Source organism: Rattus norvegicus, chromosome 2 (genome assembly GCF_021556685.1).
Source record: "Rattus norvegicus strain SHRSP/BbbUtx chromosome 2, alternate assembly SHRSP_T2T, whole genome shotgun sequence".
Classification (NCBI taxonomy): domain Eukaryota; kingdom Metazoa; phylum Chordata; class Mammalia; order Rodentia; family Muridae; genus Rattus; species Rattus norvegicus.
Genome location: NC_141535.1, coordinates 170,891,633 through 170,908,116, shown reverse-complemented (window position 1 = coordinate 170,908,116; position 16,484 = coordinate 170,891,633). Strand labels below are relative to the sequence as shown.

The 16,484-nt window shown below is 43.6% G+C and overlaps 1 protein-coding gene across 1 annotated transcript in view; it reads right to left on the bottom strand.

The window, feature by feature from the left end:
* The window catches only part of Rnf175 (ring finger protein 175), a 52,540-nt gene extending 49,774 nt beyond the window's left edge, over positions 1–2,766 (bottom strand). The window contains 3 exon segments of the mRNA XM_087641038.1: positions 236–270; positions 273–441; positions 2,734–2,766. Coding sequence (XP_087497164.1) covers positions 236–270; positions 273–441; positions 2,734–2,766 — 237 coding nt within the window.
* Between the last annotated feature and the right edge of the window lie 13,718 nt (positions 2,767–16,484).

Sequence of the window (16,484 nt, the reverse complement as noted above, 5' to 3'; positions counted from 1 at the left end):
ACCAGCATCCCTAGGCTCCTCCCATTGGACTCAAGGAACAATCCCTTTCCCTTCATCCTGTCCCCCAAAGTCAAGTCTAGACAATCAGAAACCTTTCCCAGATAGAGCCCGGGATCGCCCCAGAGCAAAAGTGCACTCGCCTGGGTAAGCCAAAGCAGCACTAATCCATACTAGCCATGGAAGAGGAGGGTGGCAGCCTGGGGACAGGCTAGCTGATGCCCGGAGGACTCAGACGATAGGAGAGGCTGTGCCTCTGTCTCCACTGCACCACACCACCTGGACTGTGGTCAGGGCAGAGAAGAAGATCAAGATCATCTCCAAGGGCGTGGCCTCATGGCCCTGGTGCATCTGGAGCCTCTTCTCCTGTTCAGGCCGCAACAGACAGACAGGGATGTGAAAATGGCCCCAGCGGTTGCATATCTGACAATCATGAACATGACCCTGGATTGAAGAAAAATGAGGATTTCAAATTGTCGGTGGGTAAGCTTTGATTACAGAGTCCTTCTTGACTGCTTCCTTTCCCTTGTGATTGGGGGAAGGAACAGCAAAATCAGTGCCTCCTGTCCTTTGCAGTGTGTGACTGTGATCTCAGTCTTGTCCTTTCATTTAAGAGACCACGTAGGTTGAGAAGGTTTAGGCTCCAGTTGTTTCTAGATCGATCACTTCACTGTCTCATAACCCTAGGAGAGTCATCTGTCTGTGAAAATTCCTTAGTAACTCAGGATACAGATAAGGCCATAAAAGAAACTGTACATTGACTTCAAGTAATTTCTACTATCTTTAAGCAAAAGGCAGTGCTGCAGATAGGCAGCATCTGGGCCAATGTGGTGATCTTCACTGAAAGGCAACTGATAGGTCTAGAGTGGACTGTATATGCTGGCACATTAGTGTAACCACTATAGGGGGAACGACCGGTCTAAGTGTTCTCTTGGACCAGAGCACACACATTCAGGTGAAAAGTGGATTTCAGTTTTTAGCTGGACACTTGGTTTTTCACCTTGATAGATAACATCAGTAAAATAGCATACCTGGCCAAAAAAAAATGACCTTGAAAAGAATCTAGAGCAGTGGTTCTCAACTCGTGGGCCCAGGGGACACATATCAGATATGTATATCCGATGCTTACAATTCACAACACTAGGAAAATTACAGTTAAAAAGAACCAATGAAATCATGTTATGGTCGGGGCCCCACAACATGAAGAACTGTAATAAATGGTCACAGTGTTAGGAAGGTTGAGAACCCCTGATCAAGAGCGAGTATTCTTTTTTTTTTTAATTTATTTAATACATAATAATAATTCTTTGGTTTCCCGGTAAACATCCCCCTCCCCCCTCCCCTTCCTTATGGGTGTTCCCCTCCCAACCATCCCCCCATTGCCGCCCTCCCCCCAACAGTCTAGTTCACTGGGGGTTCAGTCTTAGCAGGACCCAGGGCTTCCCCTTCCACTGGTGCTCTTACTAGGATATTCATTGCTACCTATGAGGTCAGAGTCCAGGATCAGTCCATGCATAGTCTTTAGGTAGTGGCTTAGTCCCTGGAAGCTCTGGTTGCTTGGCATTGTTGTACATATGGGGTCTCGAGCCCCTTCAAGCTCTTCCAGTTCTTTCTCTGATTCCTTCAACGGGGGTCCTATTCTCAGTTCAGTGGTTTGCTGCTGGCATTCGCCTCTGTATTTGCTGTATTCTGGCTGTGTCTCTCAGGAGCGATCTACATCTGGCTCCTGTTGGTCTGCACTTCTTTGCTTCATCCATCTTGTCTAATTGGGTGGCTGTATATGTATGGGCCACATGTGGGGCAGGCTCTGAATGGGAGTTCCTTCAGTCTCTGTTTTAATCTTTGCCTCTAAGAGCGAGTATTCTTGACCTTGACTCAAACTAAGATCATTATGGGGCTTTCAAAAGTCCCAGTGCCCGAGCTGTACCCCAGATCCATGAATGGCAAACAAGGGACATTGAGAGTTAAACCCCCCACTGAAGGCCGAACCCCTAGTTCTTCAGAAGGCCTGCCAGAATTCAAGAACTGAAGACGTAGCCCCGGTTGCCTCCTCTTGCCAGCCTTGCTGATACTTTGATCATGGCCCTTCAGCCTCTAGAGATACCAGGAAATCAGCGTTTGGTGCTTAAACCAGCCCATCTGTGGTATTTTGTTATGATAGGCCAAGTAAATAATGAAGATTTCCAGGATAGAAATTTAAAAATTTAATCATGTTTCTTTTTAATGGCTACATAAAAGTGCACTTGAATGGGATACTGTGTGATATTTACATATTCATACAGGCTGCATAAAGTTTAAAGCATCAATTATTAAAAAAATCTTCACATGAGTTCAAGGCGGTTAATCACTAGGAGAGGGGAGGGAGAGGGAGGCAGAGAGACACAAAGGTGGAGGGAGGGAGGGAGAGTTGGGGAAAGAAGGGAGAGAAAAGGGAAGGAGGTGGAGGGAAGAGGAGGGAGAAAGAAAGGTAGAAGAGGGGAAGTAGGGAAGGAGGGAGGGAAGGAGGGAGGGAGGGAAGGAGGGAGAGAGAGACATACACACAGAGAGAGACAGAGAGAGACAGAGAGACAGAGAGAGAGACGGGGGGGGGGTGAGGAAAGTATAGCTCCAAGACAGTGTGATTTCAGTTGCAGTGGGACACCCTCAGTCACAGACTCTCTGAAGATACTTCTCTACTTCTGGCTGGTTACCACAGTCAAGTGCACTTAGCTAGTGTTGCAGTCAGAAGCCTGTGACCTTGTAAAGGTTCTTGTTGGCTATGCTGGCCATTTAGGCTCTCTCCTTTCCTAGCATTTCTACAGGGTCTGGAAGTATCCAGTATTCCAGAAAGGGGTCCCTTCCAAACCCCAGGGGAGCCCCCTGCTGGAGAAGGCAAGGAAATGATCTTTCTGTGATTACCATGCCTGGTGGAGTCCTGCTTGGCTATGGGCTTAGGTGTCAGTACAGAAAGGGACATAGACGAATTAGAGCCCTTCATTTACCAAGTGAGTATGCTGGAGTCAAGTCATGGAAGTCACATACATAACATTAGTGGATCTGTGGGAGCTGAGCTCAGAAGACGAGAACTATTTTTTTTTTATTAACTTGAGTATTTCTTTCTTTTTTTTAAATTTATTTAATACTTAATAATAATTCTTTGGTTTCCGGGCAAACATCCCCCTCCCCCCTCCCCTTCCTTATGGGTGTTCCCCTCCCAACCCTTCCCCCATTGCCGCCCTCCCCCCAACAGTCTAGTTCACTGGGGGTTCAGTCTTAGCAGGACCCAGGGCTTCCCCTTCCACTGGTGCTCTTACTAGGATATTCATTGCTACCTATGAGGTCAGAGTCCAGGATCAGTCCATGTATAGTCTTTAGGTAGTGGCTTAGTCCCTGGAAGCTCTGGTTGCTTGGCATTGTTGTACATATGGGGTCTCGAGCCCCTTCAAGCTCTTCCAGTTCTTTCTCTGATTCCTTCAACGGGGGTCCTATTCTCAGTTCAGTGGTTTGCTGCTGGCATTCGCCTCTGTATTTGCTGTATTCTGGCTGTGTCTCTCAGGAGCGATCTACATCTGGCTCCTGTTGGTCTGCACTTCTTTGCTTCATCCATCTTGTCTAATTGGGTGGCTGTATATGTATGGGCCACATGTGGGGCAGGCTCTGAATGGGTGTTCCTTCAGTCTCTGTTTTAATCTTTGCCTCTCTCTTCCCTGCCAAGGGTATTCTTGTTCCCCTTTTAGAGAAGGAGTGAAGCATTCACATTTTGATCATCCGTCTTGAGTTTCATTTGTTCTAGGCATCTAGGGTAATTCAAGCATTTGGGATAAAAGCCACTTATCAGTGAGTGCATACCATGTATGTCTTTCTGTGATTGGGTTAGCTCACTCAGGATGATTTTTTCCAGTTCCAACCATTTGCCTACGAATTTCATAAAGCCGTTGTTTTTGATAGCTGAGTAATATTCCATTGTGTAGATGTACCACATTTTCTGTATCCATTCCTCTGTTGAAGGGCATCTGGGTTCTTTCCAGCTTCTGGCTATTATAAATAAGGCTGCAATGAACATAGTGGAGCACGTGTCTTTTTTATATGTTGGGGCATCTTTTGGGTATATGCCCAAGAGAGGTATAGCTGGATCCTCAGGCAGTTCAATGTCCAATTTTCTGAGGATCCTCCAGACTGATTTCCAGAATGGTTGTACCAGTCTGCAATCCCACCAACAATGGAGGAGTGTTCCTCTTTCTCCACATCCTCGCCAGCATCTGCTGTCACCTGAGTTTTTGATCTTAGCCATTCTCACTGGTGTGAGGTGAAATCTCAGGGTTGTTTTGATTTGCATTTCCCTTATGACTAAAGATGTTGTACATTTCTTTAGGTGTTTCTCAGCCATTCGGCATTCCTCAGCTGTGAATCTTTGTTTAGCTCTGAACCCCATTTTTTAATAGGGTTATTTGTTTCCCTGCGGTCTAACTTCTTGAGTTCTTTGTATATTTTGGATATAAGGCCTCTATCTGTTGTAGGATTGGTAAAGATCTTTTCCAAATCTGTTGGTTGCCGTTTTGTCCTAACCACAGTGTCCTTTGCCTTACAGAAGCTTTGCAGTTTTATGAGATCCCATTTGTCGATTCTTGATTTTAGAGCATAAGCCATTGGTGTTTTGTTCAGGAAATTTTTTCCAGTGCCCATGTGTTCCAGGTGCTTCCCTAGTTTTTCTTCTATTAGTTTGAGTGAATCAGGTTTGATGTGGAGGTCCTTGATCCACTTGGACTTAAGCTTTGTACAGGGTGATAAGCATGGATCAATCTGCATTCTTCTACATGTTGACCTCCAGTTGAACCAGCACCATTTGCTGAAAATGCTATCTTTTTTCCATTGGATGGTTTCGTCACCTTTGTCAAAAATCAGGTGCCCATAGGTGTGTGGGTTCATTTCTGGGTCTTCAATTCTATTCCATTGGTCTATCTGTCTGTCTCTGTACCAATACCATGCAGTTTTTAATCACCATTGCTCTGTAATACTGCTTGAGTTCAGGGATAGTGATTCCCCCTGAAGTCCTTTTATTGTTGAGGATAGTTTTAGCTATCCTGGGTTTTTTGTTATTCCAGATGAATTTGCAAATTGTTCTGTCTAACTCTTTGAAGAATTGGATTGGTATTTTGATGGGGATTGCATTGAATCTGTAGATCGCTTTTGGTAAAATGGCCATTTTTACTATATTAATCCTGCCAATCCATGAGCATGGGAGATCTTTCAATCTTCTGAGGTCTTCTTCAATTTCTTTCTTCAGTGTCTTGAAGTTCTTATTGTACAGATCTTTTACTTGCTTCGTTAAAGTCACTCCGAGGTACTTTATATTATTTGGGTCTATTATGAAGGGTGTCGTTTCCCTAATTTCTTTCTCGGCTTGTTTCTCTTTTGTATAGAGGAAGGCAACTGATTTATTTGAGTTAATTTTATACCCAGCCACTTTGCTGAAGTTGTTTATCAGCTTTAGTAGTTCTCTGGTGGAACTTTTGGGATCACTTAAATAAACTATCATATCATCTGCAAATAGTGATATTTTGACTTCTTCTTTTCCGATCTGTCCTTGACCTCCTTTTGTTGTCTGATTGCTCTGGCTAGAACTTCAAGAACTATATTGAATAAGTAGGGAGAGAGTGGGCAGCCTTGTCTAGTCCCTGATTTTAGTGGGATTGCTTCAAGTTTCTCTCCATTTCGTTTAATGTTAGCAACTGGTTTGCTGTATATGGCTTTTACTATGTTTAGGTATGGGCCTTGAATTCCTATTCTTTCCAGGACTTTTATCATATAGGGGTGTTGAATTTTGTCAAATGCTTTCTCAGCATCTAATGAAATAATCATGTGGTTTTGTTCTTTCAGTTTGTTTATATAATGGATCAAGTTGATGGTTTTCCATATATTAAACCATCCCTGCATGCCTGGGATGAAGCCTACTTGATCATGGTGGATGATTGTTTTGACGTGCTCTTGGATTCGGTTTGCCAGAATTTTATTGAGTATTTTTGCATCGATATTCATAAGGGAAATTGGTCTGAAGTTCTCTTTCTTTGTTGGGTCTTTGTGTGGTTTAGGTATAAGAGTAATTGTGGCTTCATAGAAGGAATTCGGGAGTGATCCATCCGTTTCAATTTTGTGGAATAGTTTGGATAATATTGGTATGAGGTCTTCTATGAAGGTTTGATAGAATTCTGCACTAAACCCGTCTGGACCTGAGCTCTTTTTGGTTGGGAGACCTTTAATGACTGCTTCTATTTCCTTAGGAGTTATGGGGTTGTTTAACTGGTTTATCTGTTCCTGATTTAACTTCGATACCTGGTATCTGTCTAGGAAATTGTCCATTTCCTGAAGATTTTCAAGTTTTGTTGAATATAGGTTTTTATAGTAAGATCTGATGATTTTTTGAATTTCCTCTGAATCTGTAGTTATGTCTCCCTTTTCGTTTCTGATTTTGTTAATTTGGACGCACTCTCTGTGTCCTCTCGTTAGTCTGGCTAAGGGTTTATCTATCTTGTTGATTTTCTCAAAGAACCAACTTTTGGTTCTGTTGATTCTTTCTATGGTCCTTTTTGTTTCTACTTGGTTGATTTCCGCTCTGAGTTTGATTCTTTCCTGCCTTCTACTGCTCCTGGTTGTATTTGCTTCTTTTTGTTCTAGAGCTTTTAGGTGTGCTGTCAAGCTGGTGACATATGCTCTTTCCTGTTTCTTTCTGCAGGCACTCAGCGCTATGAGTTTTCCTCTTAGCACAGCTTTCATTGTGTCCCATAAGTTTGGGTATGTTGTACCTTCGTTTTCATTAAATTCTAAAAAGTTTTTAATTTCTTTCTTTATTTCTTCCTTGACCAGGTTATCATTGAGTAGAGCATTGTTCAATTTCCACGTATATGTGGGCATTCTTCCTTGATTGTTATTGAAGACCAGTTTTAGGCCGTGGTGGTCTGATAGCACGCATGGGATTATTTCTATCTTTCTGTACCTGTTGAGGCCCGTTTTTTGACCAAGTATATGGTCAATTTTGGAGAAAGTACCATGAGGAGCTGAGAAGAAGGTATATCCTTTTGCTTTAGGATAGAATGTTCTATAAATATCCGTCAAGTCCATTTGGCTCATGACTTCTCTTAGTCTGTCTACGTCTCTGTTTAATTTCTGTTTCCATGATCTGTCCATTGATGAGAGTGGGGTGTTGAAATCTCCCACTATTATTGTGTGAGGTGCAATGTGTGTTTTGAGCTTTAGTAAGGTTTCTTTTACGTATGTAGGTGCCCTTGTATTTGGGGCATAGATATTTAGGATTGAGAGTTCATCTTGGTCGATTTTTCCTTTGATGAATATGAAGTGTCCTTCCTTATCTTTTTTGATGACTTTTAGTTGAAAATTGATTTTATTTGATATTAGAATGGCTACTCCAGCTTGCTTCTTCTGACCATTTGCTTGGAAAGTTGTTTTCCAGCCTTTCACTCTGAGGTAGTGTCTGTCTTTGTCTCTGAGGTGTGTTTCCTGTAGGCAGCAGAATGCAGGGTCCTCGTTGCGTATCCAGTTTGTTAATCTATGTCTTTTTATTGGGGAGTTGAGGCCATTGATGTTGAGAGATATTAAGGAATAGTGATTATTGCTTCCTGTTATATTCATATTTGGATGTGAGGTTATGTTTGTGTGCTTTCATTCTCTTTCTTTTGTTGCCAAGACGATTAGTTTCTTGCTTCTTCTAGGGTATAGCTTGCCTCCTTATGTTGGGCTTTACCATTTATTATCCTTTGTAGTGCTGGATTTGTAGAAAGATATTGTGTAAATTTGGTTTTGTCATGGAATATCTTGGTTTCTCCATCTATGTTAATTGAGAGTTTTGCAGGATACAGTAACCTGGGCTGGCATTTGTGTTCTCTTAGGGTCTGTATGACATCAGTCCGGGATCTTCTGGCCTTCATAGTTTCTGGTGAGAAGTCTGGTGTGATTCTGATAGGTCTGCCTTTATATGTTACTTGACCTTTTTCCCTTACTGCTTTTAATATTCTTTCTTTATTTTGTGCGTTTGGTGTTTTGACTATTATGTGACGGGAGGTGTTTCTTTTCTGGTCCAATCTATTTGGAGTTCTGTAGGCTTCTTGTATGTCTATGGGTATCTCTTTTTTTAGGTTAGGGAAGTTTTCTTCTATGATTTTGTTGAAGATATTTACTGGTCCTTTGAGCTGGGAGTCTTCACTCTCTTCTATACCTATTATCCTTAGGTTTGATCTTCTCATTGAGTCCTGGATTTCCTGTATGTTTTGGACCAGTAGCTTTTTCTGCTTTACATTATCTTTGACAGTTGAGTCAATGATTTGTATGGAATCTTCTGCTCCTGAGATTCTCTCTTCCATCTCTTGTATTCTGTTGGTGAGGCTTGTATCTACAGCTCCTTGTCTCTTCTTTTGGTTTTCTATATCCAGGGTTGTTTCCATGTGTTCTTTCTTGATTGCTTCTATTTCCATTTTTAATTCCTTCAACTGTTTGATTGTGTTTTCCTGGAATTCTTTCAGGGATTTTTGCGATTCCTCTCTGTAGGCTTCTACTTGTTTATTAATGTTTTCCTGTGTTTCTCTAAGGGAGTTCTTCACCTCTTTCTTGAAGTCCTCCAGCATCATGATCAAATATGATTTTGAAACTAGATCTTGCTTTTCTGGTTTGTTTGGATATTCCATGTTTGTTTTGGTGGGAGAATTGGGCTCCGATGATGCCATGTAGTCTTGGTTTCTGTTGCTTGGGTTCCTGTGCTTGCCTCTCGTCATCAGATTATCCCTAGTGTTACTTTGTTCTGCTATTTCTGACATGGCTAGACTGTCCTATAAGCCTCTGTGTCTGGAGTGCTGTAGACCTGTTTTCCTGTTTTCTTTCAGCCAGTTATGGGGACAGAGTGTTCTGCTTTCGGGCGTGTAGTTTTTCCTCTCTACAGGTCTTCAGCTGTTCCTGTGGGCCTGTGTCACTTGCAGCAGAAAGGTTGGTCTTACCTGTGGTCCCGAGGCTCAAGTTCGCTCGCAGGGTGCTGCCCACGAGCTCTCTGCAGTGGCAGCAACCAGGAAGATCTGCGCAGCCCTTTCTGGGAGCTTCAGTGCACCAGGGTACCAGATGTCGTTTGGTGTTTTCCTCTGGTGTCCGAGATGTGTGTGCAGAGTGCATTCTCTTCTGGTTTCCCAGGCGTGTCTGCCTCTCTGAAGGTTTAGCTCTCCCTCCCACGGGATTTGGGTGCAGAGAACTGTTTATCCGGTCTGTTTCCTTCAGGTTCTAGCGGTGTCTCAGGCGCAGCGGTCCTCCTGTTCCTGGGCCCTCCTCCATGGGAACCCAGAGGCCTTATACAGTTTCCTCTTGGGCCAGGGATGTGGGCAGGGGTGGGCAGTGTTGGTGGTCTCTTCCGCTCTGCAGCCTCAGGAGTGCCCACCTGACCAGGCGGTGAGGTCTCTCTCCCATGGGGTCTGGGAGCAGAGAGCTGCTGCGGGCCGGGATCCGCGGGTGTGGGACTCCCGGTAAACACAGGACATGCCTATTCCTAGAGCGAGAACTATTTTTAAAAGCCTGTAAGAAATACACGCATTTCCTGTAAGAATGAAGCATAACGACAGAGTCTAAAGAACTTAAGTCTTTCACAGACATAGATCCAAAGTGAGCATTAAATATTCTGTGAAACGAATGGATTTCCCACATAGTCCATGTGGGTGGACATGTGGATTCATCACCAATCTAAAATGAGATTTCCTTTTTTTTTGATAATTAATTTTTTAATTTTATTTTTCTTGGATATTTTATATATTTACATTTCAAATGTTATCCCCCTTCTTCCCTCTCCCACCCTCCCCTCTCCTCTCCCCCTGCCTCCATGAGGATGCGCCCATCCCCACCCACCCACTCCCATCCCAACGTTCTGGCATTTCCCCACATTGGGGAAACAAGCCTTCACAGGACCAAGGGTTTTTCCTCCCATTGATGCTGGACAATGCCATCCTCTATTACATATGTGGCTGGAGTCATGGGTCCCTCCATGTGTACTCATTCGTTGGTGGTTTAGTCCCTGGGAACTCTGGTTGGTTGATATTGTTGTTCTTTGTATGTTGTTGCAAACCCCTTCAGCTCCTTGAGTCTTTTCTCTAACTCCTCCATTGGGGTCCCCTTGTTCAGTCCAATGATTAGCTGTAAGCATCCTCATCTGTATCGGTATGGCTCTGGCGGAGCCTCCGGGGGACACTAAAATGGGATTTCAATAGATAGAATTGAAACCAAATCTGCCTTATGGTAGTAATCAATTGTGTGTGTGTGTGTGTGTATGTGTGTGTGCATGCACATGCACATATACATCCCACCGCACACACCCATGTATATGTAATGAAAATCCATCTCAAGTTGCTTAACCTAAATGGAAGTACTTTGAAGAGCATACATTAGTACACGCATGTAATGAGTATCTCCTATTTTGAATAAGAATACATTCATAATTGATTACTATAATGCAAGAAGGGAGGGGCCTTCATTTTTATTTCTTTCATGTGGTGCTCGCAGTACCCAATGGCCCCACTGTGGGTCCCAAAACACAGAGAAAGCAGCAGTTAAAGAAAGCCAGATGTCTCAAGTGCCTAAAATAAACGAGAACTTCATAGTGCCACATTTCTAAGAACGCACAAATCTAGCTTGGTGGTACTGCATGGATCACATTGCAGAGGGCACATAAAATCCACACTTGCTGGGTCTAGAGTATCAGCACGACATACGCAATGCTATCCTGCCCCCTCTATCTTACTGCATTCACAAACACAAGGATGACTCCATCCAGTCTCTCAAACCTCTAAGAAGAGAATCTTGCTGTTAATAAAAACAGCCGTAAAAATACTAATAATTTACTTCCATGCATCGTCTGTGGAAAGCTTTGAGAGCTGCAAAACACAAAGGGACACATTAAAGTCGCTTTATTTTCTCAACATGTATTTTAAAACATTACATGAGAAATACAAACTAGGGCGGGGGAAAGGAGTCCTGGTCTCCACCACTGGAATCATTTAGGATGAAAGTTATTATAAAATTACTTGCTTACAGAGTAAAACCAAAACAAACAAACAGAAAACATGGCAAAGCACCAGCCATCGGGTCACTATTAATAAATATTGGGTTCTTTTCCTAGGTCAGAAAACCAGATGCGTCTCCAGAACTCTCCTTTTGTTTTGGCAAATCAGTCAAGATCGCAGAGTGGCCTCCCATGGGCAGCTTCAGGGATACGGCCTGTAAATCCAGCCTCACAACCACCTGGTTGATGGTGTCGGGGCTGGTGCCAGGGAGCAAACACCAGCTCCAACTTCAAGGCTTCAGAGTCAGAGCCGACTAGAAGTTGTATTTGTTCGGAGTGTTGTTCTGGCTTCCAGGTAAGGAGGCCCTGCTGAGCAGAGCCCATATGCTTGTGGTGGAACTGCTGAGCATAGCCGTTCTCAGAACAGGATCCACCAAAGACTGCCTTCCATGAGCTAAAGCCTTCAGACCAATCAATAGACAAACATAACCTTTTAACGGTTTATTTCCCAGGCTAAGTAGTGTTAAAAATACCGTTCGAAGGCTAACATCCCCAAAGACAGTAAAGAGAAGGTGGACAGAACGCTGGCTATACAGATCTAGTGTTAGCCAGATTACACTTTCTTTAAAAGCTGTAAGCAATTCTGACATGGTTCAGTCGAAGATTTCCAACTCAGACTCCGTCTGAATGTGTGCTTCTGTGAGAGGCATGAGGAATCCCCCGAGAAGAAAAAGCAAGGCCCTAGGTGACTTAAGTTTCTTAGATAGGCTTGTGCAATGTCTTCCTAGATGACGCCAGGAAACAAGAAGTGCAGCACTCGACACTGACATCCATCCCATGGCTCCCACAGGTGGGACCTAGGTGGAGGTCACAGCAGCGGGGCTCAGGTGCCAAGTTCTAGGGACATAGAAACTCTCAAATAATGGCGGTACCTCTGTGTGGCGGTTTGAATGGGAATGTCCCTGTAGGCTCAGGTTAGCATGTTTGGTGCTCAGTTGATGGACTATGTATGAAGCATTAGGAGGTGTGACTTAGCCAGAGTTAAGTGTGGCCTTGTTAGGGGAGGTGTATAACTGGGGATGGGCTTTGGGATTTCAAAAGCCCATGCCAGGCCCAGTCTATTATTCTCCGTCTGTAGCACACAGATCAGAAGTGAGCTCTTAGCTACTACTGCAGGGCCTCCTTGCATGCTTCCAGATGTGACAGCCATGGACTTGCCCTTTGACACTGTAGACAAGCCCCAAGACTCCCCTCCCTTTGCTGTTAGAGATCTGTAGGTTAATGGTGCTTAATGTTAAAATTAGATTCAAATAGGAAGCTGAGTATTCAATAGGACGGACAATCTATTTGCCTTTTTCTAGTAACGGTGTCCTGGGTATAACTGTCTTCAACAGTCCTGTGGGTTCTGTCACGTTTTAAACAGAGAGTGACAACTCATTCTTCTGAAGCCTAGGAAAGTTTAAGGTGAAGAATTGTGCCTAAGACCTTTCCCGTTAGCGACCAGTGGTGATTTCCTTAGCTAACACATGACATTGAAACTACGATTTCCTAACAAAGGTGACAGTAACGAGACAATAATAATCTTATAAAAGCTTCTTTAAAAAGTAGTTACAGGGCTGGAGAGATGGCTCAGCGGTTAAGAGCACTGACTGCTCTTCCAGAGGTCCTGAGTTCAATTCCCAGCAACCACATGGTGGCTCACAACCATCTGTAATGGAATCAGATGCCCTCTTCTGGTGTGTCTGAAGACAGCTACAGTGTACTCATATACATAAAATAAAATAAAATCTTAAAAAAAAAGTTGTTACCGTCCTCAGTAGCACAACCTCTACCAGTCCACTGGGGTGTGGTACCTACATTTGAGGCTATATTTTCTGAGATACTATTAGGTAAGCTTATTCAAGATCCTCCGAGTCTGGAAATGATAATGAGACTGAGTCAGTTTGTCTGGATAGATGAGTGTGTGAAAAAAGTCAAGACTGAGGTGACGCACCAGACTCTGAAATCCATGATGTGTCCTTAGAGACCATCTGAAAACAATACTGGCTTAGAGACGGGAAGACAGAGGAGTGAACAGAGAGGTCTAGGGGTTGACCCAAGTGCATGTGATAAAGGAACTACTTAGAATCAGTTTGGGGAAAAAGGGGTGATTGCTCAATAAATGGGGCTGGGGCAAGTGGCGAGGTCTCTGGAAAAACGTAAGGTGGATCCATCTACTGTCATTCTGTACTTCAAAATAAGCCCCATAGGGATCAAATACTTAACACTGTTCTCTTTTTTTTCCAGAGCTGGGGACCTAACCCAGGGCCTTGCGCTTGCTAGGCAAGTGCTCTACCACTGAGCTAAATCCCCAACCCCGGATCAAATACTTAAATGTAAGGATAAAACTCTTAAAAGCCTTAGAAGAAAATGTGTTTATTTTTATATATCTTGTGGTAGATGAGACAGTTAGAAGGCTGACACAGAGCCCAAAACGGTAAGAGCAGAGCAGTAGGTGGGTTCTGAGCATGTAAGAATCACCAATAATAACCATGTTCTTTTAAATAAGAGAAGGAAGTAAAAACAAGATGTTCCGGTGAAACACGGCAAGTCCAATGTATGTAGTTGACTCCACTCCCTCACACAGGGCTGGGATGACATTAGAAGGACAGACTGGCATGGGCCTCCAAACAGAAGAAGAAAAGGCAATCCAAGCAACAGTTACAGGATGGGAAAGCAGCTGCACTCTGGGAGAAAAAAAAACGTGGATACAGACCTGCCCACTTGACTCAGAGAGTTGGTGACCAGATACACCCCATGCTTCTGTGGAAGCAATTTAACCCCAGAGAGAGGACCTATAGCCATGGACAGTCCTCATTCACCCTGAGAAAATGTTCTGCAAGTCAGCTACCAACACTTTCTGCCGCCTGTGTTCTCTGCTGCAAGAGAGCGTCCAAAGTCTTGTGGTGTGTGCACGAGCAGACAGTTAAAGGTCATAGCTGTTTGGGACAGGAGGTTCTCCACCCATGATGGAAAGAATCCTATAAGCACATAAACAAAGTAAGATAAAGTGACAGACATACAACTGAATGGAAGGACTGGATATAAAATAAGAAACTTTCTGAAAGAATTTAAAAACTCTTACATAGGGCAGAAAATATAAAACTATTAGAGAATTTGCTCAGAAGGGCAAACATCCAAATAACTGTTTCTAGCAGATGACAGAAAAACCCAAATTACACAAGAAAGTTGCCAAAGCCTGAAAGTTGCTGTTTTTTGAAATACTTACCAAATAGATGGAAATATCCACGTTTATCTTTCCTTTGAGAAGAACCTGTAGGATCTTTAAAAGGATAACACAGGTTGCTGCTCCATGGCATATTAAAAGGAAAGCATATGTCAAACGTAGCTGTTCCTAATACAACCCTGTTCATGAAGGATATGCATTCTTATAAAAAGACATCCAGATGACCAAGACACTCAGGATGCTTACAACAAGATCAAGAACGTCCCCCAGGTGGGAATGTGTCTTGAGACAGGGGTTCTTCTACTGTATGCGTCTCCTTGAAACGTCTTCTACTGAATAATGCTACCTGGAGGTTTGTTTCCATCCCCATTTTTGCTCCTTCTGTCCGATCCATCCCACATCTCTTCTTTCTCTCTACCATTGCTTGTTTGAATCCTCCTCCTACCATTTTTGTAGCCTGCCAAATCCCACATTTGAGCATCAGCTTCTTCTCACTGCTTCATATAAACCTCTACTTAGCTGTTACTCCTACTGTGAACCAACCTGACTCTTTGAGGACATTACCTACTCCCCTCCCCTTCAGACACCTATTGCAGCTCCCCAATTTTGCACCACAGACCCACGTCCCACCTATCTAACTGCTGAGAGCAGAAACCCAGAGCCCCATTCTAGAGCCTACCCTCTTGCCGACCCTACTTCTAAGCATTACATCATGCATACGTCCACTCCTTTCCACCCCTTATGACTGTTGACTATCTTCTCATTTATTGATTCATCTATTCAGCAACTAAGTTCTGGCTATACTATGTGCTGGGCTGAGAGGCGGCATACACTGGCCCTCATAATGTAGGGCTTTCCACATCAATTGGTGTAATCAAGAAAATCCCCCAAAGGCCCATATGCCAAAAAAGTCTAGGCAGACAAAGGTCCCATGTTACAGAGGAAGTGAATGACTACCAAGAAGTCATCAAAACAAGTGCCCGATCTAGCAAGTGCCATGAAGAATATAAACAGAACCCACCATATAGAATGAGCAATGGGAGGAAGGCTCTGAAAGTCCTGAGGACAAGATAGAGAAGGACAGGCCAAAGCCTGTCCCACTCTCTGGGATCTCTTCTGTCTCAAAATTTAAGTATGGTTCCACTAGAAGCACATAGATTGTGACATAGAAAGGGTTCCCTGGCACATTCAGAGGAAGTATGTTTCAAACAGTTGCATGTAATATCTTTATATGGCACACTGCACACTCAGTCAACGCATTGGGGGAGATGCTTCTTTTTTCAAAGAGCAACTTAAACATGAAAGGGTTATGTTAGCCACAGTTCAGAGTATAGTCCATCATGGTGGGGAAGAAGGCAGCAGGTGCGTGAAGCAGCTGGTTATATCATATCCACAGTCAGAAACCAACAGAAGATGTTGGTTTTCTCCACTTTATACAGTCCAGGGTCCCCTGCACGGGGAACGGTTCCTCTCATAATGTGGGGCTTTCCACATCAATTGGCCTAATCAAGAAAATCCCCGAAAGGCCCATATGCCAAAAAAGTCTAAGTTCTGTCACTGTCAGCTAACTCTACCATCTTTCCAAGTGGCAAAGCCAGAACAATGAACTTGGAAACTACTGATGTCCCCTGGCCACATCTGAGCACATGAGTTCCTGTTAAGGAACTCATGCCATAGGGCATTAAAAAAAAAAAAAACTCAAAACCAAACAGACAAGAGAAGATTGAGTTGTGCCAGGTGAAATTCTTGAAAGAAGAAGTTATGACCCCTCTTTCTGCACAAGTGCTTCTTGCCTTCAAAAATTGTTTGAAATTGCTTGCAAGATTTGAGAATTCTTATATGTATGAAAGGTGTTTAAACTGGCTTACTAGACTACAGGACCTGTGGTTGGTGTTTGGCTAGGAAGGAGTGCTGGGAGCTCTCCTGAACCTTTGATGCTGTTGGAGATTCTCAGACAAGCAGATGCACAAGGAGACATACTAAAGGTGATGTAGGGAAAGAAAATGGGGTGAGGTTTAGAGTGGCGAGGTGTTATCATATATAGCCTTGTCAGTAGCTGCTCCAGTCTTTATGTCCCCAGCTCTGTGAAGTCTAATTGAAAGCAGCACTTAGTTCTCTAAGACCACCTCAAAGGAACACCCTCCTGCCACGCCCCCAGTACCTCCTGCCACGCCCCCAGTACCTCCTGCCACGCCCCCAGTGCCTCCTTGCCACGCCCCCAGTGCCTCCTCTCTTCTCTTCATC